A 9,089-nucleotide genomic window follows, 5' to 3' on the forward strand; every position below is an offset into this window, starting at 1 on the left:
GCTATGAATAACATGGCTACTTTTGTTGCTGCACAAACTGCTGCAAAGACACTGCATGATCTGGAAAAGAGGGAAAAAGAGATTCGTGCTGCTGAGTCAAGAGGATTGGAAGATTTTCGTCGTTAGAATCCTCCAACGTTAAAGGGTGATGAGAGTCCAGAAAAAGTTGATCAGTGGATTCAAGAAGTGGAAAAGATCTTCGAAATGATTAATTGTCAGGCAAGGGTGAAGGTCAACTATGCTACGTATCTGCTACTAGGGGATGCTGAATATTGGTGGAGAAATATAAGGTTTCTGATGGGATCAGCTCAAAAGGAGGTGAATTGGGAGTCGTTCAAAAGGAAGTTTTTAGACAAATACTTCCCGATGAGTATCAGGACTAAGTTGTGCGATGATTTTCTTAAACTCTATCAGGGAAATATGACAGTGAGCAAGTACGCTGCTAAGTTTGAGTCACTGTCAAGGCATTTTAGGTTTTTCTGTGACGAGGTTGATGAACAATTTATGTGCACCATTTCCATAACGGACTGAAGTATGAGATTCAAGACTCCGTCCTGCCATTGGGAATTCGACGTTTCCAAGTCTTAGTGAAGAAATATAGAGAAATTGAGGACATGAAGAACAAGAGGGCCAATTGAGGAGGGAACTTTAGTTCTGGGGTCCCTAGTCGGGTGAACCATTAGAACAACAAAGGAAAACAAGTTGTTAATCCCTATAACTGACCACAGAATAACAACAGGGGTCAGAATCACCTGGGGAACCAGAACTTTAGAAGACAATTAGGACAAGTGATTCGATGTTTCTGATGTGGAAAAGAGGGACATTATGCTACTACTTATACCTCTAACAGTCCCATTTGTTGCAATTGCCAGAAGCCAGGGCACATTGCAAGGGATTGTAGGGCTCCGAAGGTGGAACAAATAGTGAAGGCAACTAGTGCTACTCGTCCTACTGCTAGAAGACGCGTTTATTGCGTTGGTGTTGAAGCTGGAAATCCATCTAGCAATCTAATTCAACGTGACTATGAGATTGCAGGTAACACTCTAACTGAACTTTTTGATTCGGGAGAACCCATTCCTTCATTGCAGGTAACACTCTAACATTCAACGTGTCGTCTCTACCTTTTGATTTGGCTATTTCCACGTCTGTTAAGACTTTGACAGTAAATTCTACATGTTTATATTGTCAAGTGACTATCCAGAATATGGATTTCTTGATTAATTTGATTTGTTTACCTCTACAATCACTCGAGGTCATTCTCGGTATGGATTAGATGTCTTATCATTATGTAATTTTGGATTGTGCTCGCAAACTGGTTCTTTTCCCTGAACCATGAGTTGTTAAGTATCTAGGTTCTAACAAACTTGGAGTGTCACTAAGAGAAGGAACTCATGAGTTTTTGTCTTTGGCCAACGTGGGGGAAAAGATAGATGTGAACATAGAGGATGTGATGCTTGTCAAGGAGTACCCGAACATATTTTCAACAGAAATTCCAAGATTACCACCAGTGAGAGAAGTGGAATTTTTCATTGATTTGCACCCAGGAATCAGACCAATTTCGATTGTGCCGTATCGAATGTCGCCATTGGAATTAAATGAGCTCAAAGGCCAAATTGAAGATTTTTTGGAGAAGAAATTTATTAGACCAAGTGTGTCACCATGGGGAGCTCCAATATTGTTAGTTAAGAAGAAGGACAGAAGCTCGCGCTTATGTGTGGATTTGACCAAATGGTGGAAGCTATGAATAACATGGCTACTTTTGTTGCTGCACAAACTGCTGCAAAGACACTGCATGATCTGGAAAAGAGGGAAAAAGAGATTCGTGCTGCTGAGTCAAGAGGATTGGAAGATTTTCGTCGTTAGAATCCTCCAACGTTAAAGGGTGATGAGAGTCCAGAAAAAGTTGATCAGTGGATTCAAGAAGTGGAAAAGATCTTCGAAATGATTAATTGTCAGGCAAGGGTGAAGGTCAACTATGCTACGTATCTGCTACTAGGGGATGCTGAATATTGGTGGAGAAATATAAGGTTTCTGATGGGATCAGCTCAAAAGGAGGTGAATTGGGAGTCGTTCAAAAGGAAGTTTTTAGACAAATACTTCCCGATGAGTATCAGGACTAAGTTGTGCGATGATTTTCTTAAACTCTATCAGGGAAATATGACAGTGAGCAAGTACGCTGCTAAGTTTGAGTCACTGTCAAGGCATTTTAGGTTTTTCTGTGACGAGGTTGATGAACAATTTATGTGCACCATTTCCATAACGGACTGAAGTATGAGATTCAAGACTCCGTCCTGCCATTGGGAATTCGACGTTTCCAAGTCTTAGTGAAGAAATATAGAGAAATTGAGGACATGAAGAACAAGAGGGCCAATTGAGGAGGGAACTTTAGTTCTGGGGTCCCTAGTCGGGTGAACCATTAGAACAACAAAGGAAAACAAGTTGTTAATCCCTATAACTGACCACAGAATAACAACAGGGGTCAGAATCACCTGGGGAACCAGAACTTTAGAAGACAATTAGGACAAGTGATTCGATGTTTCTGATGTGGAAAAGAGGGACATTATGCTACTACTTATACCTCTAACAGTCCCATTTGTTGCAATTGCCAGAAGCCAGGGCACATTGCAAGGGATTGTAGGGCTCCGAAGGTGGAACAAATAGTGAAGGCAACTAGTGCTACTCGTCCTACTGCTAGAAGACGCGTTTATTGCGTTGGTGTTGAAGCTGGAAATCCATCTAGCAATCTAATTCAACGTGACTATGAGATTGCAGGTAACACTCTAACTGAACTTTTTGATTCGGGAGAACCCATTCCTTCATTGCAGGTAACACTCTAACATTCAACGTGTCGTCTCTACCTTTTGATTTGGCTATTTCCACGTCTGTTAAGACTTTGACAGTAAATTCTACATGTTTATATTGTCAAGTGACTATCCAGAATATGGATTTCTTGATTAATTTGATTTGTTTACCTCTACAATCACTCGAGGTCATTCTCGGTATGGATTAGATGTCTTATCATTATGTAATTTTGGATTGTGCTCGCAAACTGGTTCTTTTCCCTGAACCATGAGTTGTTAAGTATCTAGGTTCTAACAAACTTGGAGTGTCACTAAGAGAAGGAACTCATGAGTTTTTGTCTTTGGCCAACGTGGGGGAAAAGATAGATGTGAACATAGAGGATGTGATGCTTGTCAAGGAGTACCCGAACATATTTTCAACAGAAATTCCAAGATTACCACCAGTGAGAGAAGTGGAATTTTTCATTGATTTGCACCCAGGAATCAGACCAATTTCGATTGTGCCGTATCGAATGTCGCCATTGGAATTAAATGAGCTCAAAGGCCAAATTGAAGATTTTTTGGAGAAGAAATTTATTAGACCAAGTGTGTCACCATGGGGAGCTCCAATATTGTTAGTTAAGAAGAAGGACAGAAGCTCGCGCTTATGTGTGGATTATTGGCAGCTTAATAAGGTAACTATTAAGAATCGTTATCCTTTACCACATATCGATTATTTGATAGATAAATTGAGAGGAGCCGCATTATTTTTGAAGATTGACTTGAAGTCAGGTTACCATCAGATCCGAGTAAGAGAAAGAGATATTCAGAAAACTGCTTTCAGAACTGGTTATGGACATTATGAATATCTTGTTATGTCATTTGGAGTTACCAATGCGCCAACACTTTTTATGGACATCATGAAAAAAACTTTTAGTCCATTTTCAGATAAATTTGTTGTGGTGTTCATTGTTGATATTTTGATTTATTCAAGGGCTGAGGAAGAACATGGAGAACATTTGCGCCAAGCTCTTGAAATTTTACACGAGATGCAATTGTATGTCAATCTGTCGAAGTGTGAGTTTTGACTAGAAGAAGTGAATTTCTTAGGACATGTGATAACCAAGCAAGGAATCATTGTGGATCCGACAAAGATTGAGACAGTTCTTGCTTGGAAACAGCCTCAGACCGTCATTGATATACGAAGTCTTGTAGGACTGGCAGGATACTACATGAGGTTTATTGAAGGTTCTGTGAAGATTGTAGCTCCGTTGACACAACTTACTAGAAAACATCAACCGTTTGCATGGACGGAGAAGTGTGAGGAAAATTTTCAATTACTAAAGAAAAAGTTGACAACCTCACCAGTATTGATATTACTACAACCTGAAGAACCATATGAAGTTTACTGTGATGCATCTCACTAAGGTTTGAGATGTGGTCTGATGCAACACAAGAAAGCTGTAGCTTACGCCTCAAGACAATTGAATATTCTTGAAAGAAATTATCCTACTCATGATTTAGAGCTTGCTGCTGTAGTTTTTGCATTGAAGATCTGAATGCACTATTTATATAGATGCACATTCACAGTGTTCAGCGACCATAAAAGTTTGAAATATTTGTTTGATCAGAAGGAATTGAACATGTGTTAGAGGAGATGGATGGAGACTCTCAAGGATTTTGATATCACACTGCAGTACCACCCTGGGAAGGCCAATGTAGTGGCTGATGCATTAAGTAGAAGAAGTGTATTAGTGTCTTCAACAGTGATGGCTAGACAACAAGAGTTGCAGGAAGCTTTTAGGGACCTACACTTGAATGTAGAGTTTGCACCGGGAATTTTAAAATTTGGAATGATTAAGATTTCGAGTGAACTACTTGAAGACATTGTGAATTTTCAAGATGACGCATTAATTCAATAAAAGAGGAATCTAATAGTGCAAGGGAAGAGAACTGAGTTTAAGATCAGACCAAATAATATTTTGAGATGTAATGGTAGGATTTGTGTACCAGAAATTGCAGATATGAGGAAAACAATTTTAGAAGAGGCTCATAAGAGTAAATTAAGTATTTATCATGGAGAAACAAAGATGTATCATGATTTGAGGCAGAATTATTGGTGGCCAAGAATGAAGAGACATGTAGCGGAGTATGTATCAACTTGTTTAACTTGTGAGAAAGCGAAAGTGGAACATCAGCAACCTGCTGAAATGTTGCAACCTTTAGATATACCTATGTGGAAGTGGGACAATATTTCCATGGACTTTATAACTGGGTTGTCGAAAACAAGGAGAAAGAATGATTCTATATGGGTGATAGTGGATCGATTGACTAAATCTGCACTTTTTACCAGTAAAGACCATCTATCAGGTAGATAAGCTAACAGAGATCTACATTGCTGAGATTGTGAGAATACACGGAGTACCGTCGAATATTGTATCAAACCGTGACCCGAAATTCACATTGCACTTTTGGGGAGCATTGCATGAAGTGTTGGGAACGAAACTAAGATTGAGTTCGGCTTACCATCCACAAACGGACGGACAGACCGAGAGAACAAATCAGTCCTTGGAAGACCTATTGAGAGCATGTGTATTAGATGATAGAGGAAGTTGCGATGATGTACTTCCGTTGGTTGAGTTTACCTACAACAATAGTTTCCACACAAGTATTGGAATGACACTATATGAGGCTCTGTATGGACGCAAGTGTCAAACGCCTTTGTGTTGGTATCAGGACGGTGAAAGTATGATTTTAGGACCTGAGATAGTGCAACAGACTACAAATTAGGTCAAGAAGATAAAAGAGAAAATGAAGGTCTCACAGGATAGCCAGAGGAGTTATGCTGTAACGCCCCGGATTTTGATCCAAGACATTACTTAAAATATTTATTTTCTTTCAAAAACGGCTTATTTTTTTTTAAGGTAGTTCATCATATAATAAATAAAGTTTCTCTAGTAAATAGTTTGATTCCATTTTAAAAAATACCACAATGCGATTTATCGGATATTATTATATGTAAAGACAATTTACTAATTGTAGAAAATGTTCGCTTAAAAATAGAATAATTCAAGTTTTTCCTAGCAGAAGGACCCCGCCTCCGCATTTCTATTAAAAATCAACGATGAAAAATAAATAAACTTAAAAATTGTATCACAACGATTTTATCACTACAAACATTATTATTATTATTTTATTAAAGTACCCCTTTTTCCCACGCGCGTGCGCCAAGCAAACGTCATTCATGCAACCCTTCAAGATCGTTAGTACCTAAATGTTGGTGTAAGGGGCCAGTTCATCCCACGGCAAAATTAGACCAAATAATAAGTTAACGACCATAAAATATAAATATAAAATCTTTTTGTAATAAAAGATTTAGAGAAAATGATTTTTATGATTCATAAGGTGTATCAAAAATTATAAAATATATCTAAACAACAAGTAGTAACTCACCTTAGAATCAATAATTATATAAAAATAACAATGGCAATCAAATGTATGCAAATTATGCATGTCCTAAACATACATGATTCGGATATAGCCAGCCACTAAGGCGTTCACACAGAAGTCACCCATACCAATGGGGAAAATTAAACCAGCCACTAAGGCGTCCACAAAGATGCATATGGTATGTCATGACAATGATAATGAATGTTCGAAATGTACAAGTCACTAGCCACTTAGGCAACCACAAAGAAACATCATACATAAATAACCAGCCACTTAGGCAACCACAAATAAACTATTCATTAATGCATTCAAAAACCGATTTCCTCATATCGTTAAATGAAAAATAAAATTCTCATCAATTTCATCAAGGCACATATATTGTTCATAAAAGTCAACTTTTAAAATTTAAATACTCAAGAATCGAGGATTAAAATTTAATACATCATAATAAACATGTTAATGACTACATCATTATAAAAATTATAACTTTATAAGTAAGTACTCTAAAACATGTATGGCATTGAACGTTTTCACAACAAACATATTGATGAAGGAATGGTAATAAAATATAATTCTATAATTAATTTCATCAAAATAGAGATATTACTCAAAAGAAACAATCAAAGCATGATAATTAATTTTCTTTACGACGAAAATAAAATCGACATTTTTCTTTTAATACATCAAGACATCATATCAATATCTTACGAATCGCTAATTTAATATCTAACCTAACTCTGCATGGGGAAAAAGTCCTTACCTTGTACGCTTTCCTTCCACGTACCACTATATAGCCCTCGAAAGTCTCACCAAGGTGAATAAAAGTTTATAGCTCCGATCAAAAAGCTAGGGAATGTAAGGATGGTTGTTTGAGTGGCTTAGAAAATATTTGAGATAAATGTAGTGTCGGTAATGTGTGTGAGTGATTATGACTTATTTTCCTCTACTGTAAGTTTAATCGTGTCCTAAGAAGGAGAGGTGTATGTGACTAATAAAGGAGGCATAAAGCTGATCAGAGAGAATGAATAATTCTCTTCATTGAGTTTAATTGCACACATGAATAAGGAATTAAATTGGAATAATGCCATTCAATGACCAACCGTTAAGAATTAATTGGCATTCATGTATTTATTCTTGCTAGTTACACATTTGAATGGACACAATATAAATTAAATTTTATAAAATATGGTTATAAAAATAGTAGTGTGAGTGATTAAATTTGACTTAGTCAAAATTGGCTTGGTCATTGTTCACTCTAAGACAAATATTTCTACGAGTTTTAATTAGTCAATAATAAAAATCCCAATAATAAATTATTTAATATGAAAATACTTTATCAAATAATTAAACATTCAAAGAATAATTATCTTACTATCGTCACACTAAATTAATAAAAGGATAAACAAAACTAATGATTTTAAATTAATTAATTAAAAAAAGGGGGTGTTACAATACTTACCCCCTTAAAATAGTTTCGTCCTCGAAACTAAGAGGTCTCTAAAAGGTATGGGTAAAGCTCTCTTATCTTCTCTTCCAACTCCCAAGTAGCATCCCCAGTTGTCTGGTTCCAAATCACCTTAACCAACGGAATTTCCTTTCCCCTCAAATGTTTGGTAGTTCTGTCAGCGATGCTTATCGGTGGGACCTCGAAGGTAAAATTCTCCTTCAATTGAATATCATCTGGGGCAATAATATGGGATGGATCTGCAATGTACTTCCTCAATTGTGATACATGGAACACATCATGTAAATTAGCTAAATTCGGTGGTAAAGCAATTTGATACGCCACTGGACCCACACGTCGAAGAATTTGATATGGTCCAATAAACTTCGGAGTAAGCTTTTTAGACTTCAATGCCCTACCAACTCCAGTAGTAGGCGTCACTCTCAAGAATACATGTTCATCCTCCTGAAACTCTAAGGGTCTCCTATGTCGATCAGCATAACTCTTCTGCCTGCTCTGTGCTGTTCTCATCCGCTCTTGGATCTGACGCACCTTCTCTGTAGTCTGTTGCACCAGCTCTGGCCCTACGATTAAGTTTTCGCCATCCTGATACCAACACAAGGGAGTTTGACACTTGCGCCCATACAAAGCCTCGTACGGGGCCATACCGATGCTTGCATGATAGCTATTATTATAGGTAAATTCGACAAGAGGCAATAGATCATCCCAACTTCCTCTGTTATCTAATGTACAAGCTCTTAGCAAATCTTCTAAGGTCTGAATAGTCCTTTCAGTTTGGCCATCGGTTTGAGGGTGGTAAGCAGAACTCAATCTCAATTTAGTACCCAATGCCTCATGCAATGCTCCCCACAAACGAGAAGTGAACTTTGGATCTCTATCTGACACAATGCTAGATGGTATCCCGTGTAATCTAACAATTTCCGCAACGTAAATCTCTGCAAGCTTAGATACATTGTAAGTAGTCCTTACAGGTATGAAATGTGCGGATTTTGTGAGCCTGTCAATAATCACCCAAATGGAGTCAAATTTCTTCTGAGTCTTAGGTAATGCCACCACAAAGTCCATAGATATGCTATCCCATTTCCACACTGGTACATCTAATGACTGCAACAATCCAACAGGTTTTTGGTGTTCAACCTTAGCCTTTTGGCAAGTCAGGCAAGACGCCACATATTCCGCCACTTGTTTCTTCATTCCTGGCCACCAAAATCTTTGCTTCAAGTCTTTATACATCTTTGTAGTACCAGGATGAATACTCAGTTTGCTCTTGTGGGCCTCATCCAAAATGGTTTTTCTCAACTCTGCATTATCCGGCACACAAATACGTTTATTACACCACAAAATGTTATCTGGACCCATTTGAAATTCGGGAGCCTTGCCGGTCTCAACCAATT

General features: G+C 37.7%; 1 protein-coding gene across 1 annotated transcript; it reads left to right on the forward strand.

Moving 5' to 3' along the window:
- Positions 1-204: 204 nt before the first annotated feature.
- Positions 205-4,278, forward strand: LOC140918728 (uncharacterized). Its single transcript, XM_073363521.1, has 8 exons — positions 205-489; positions 873-1,035; positions 1,353-1,507; positions 1,957-2,226; positions 2,610-2,772; positions 3,090-3,244; positions 3,962-4,098; positions 4,209-4,278. The coding sequence occupies exons 1-8, from the start codon at positions 205-207 to the stop codon at positions 4,276-4,278; spliced, it is 1,398 nt and encodes a 465-aa protein (XP_073219622.1).
- Positions 4,279-9,089: the final 4,811 nt, after the last annotated feature.

This window comes from Cicer arietinum, chromosome 7 (assembly GCF_000331145.2).
Source record: "Cicer arietinum cultivar CDC Frontier isolate Library 1 chromosome 7, Cicar.CDCFrontier_v2.0, whole genome shotgun sequence".
Taxonomy (NCBI): Eukaryota; Viridiplantae; Streptophyta; class Magnoliopsida; order Fabales; family Fabaceae; genus Cicer; species Cicer arietinum.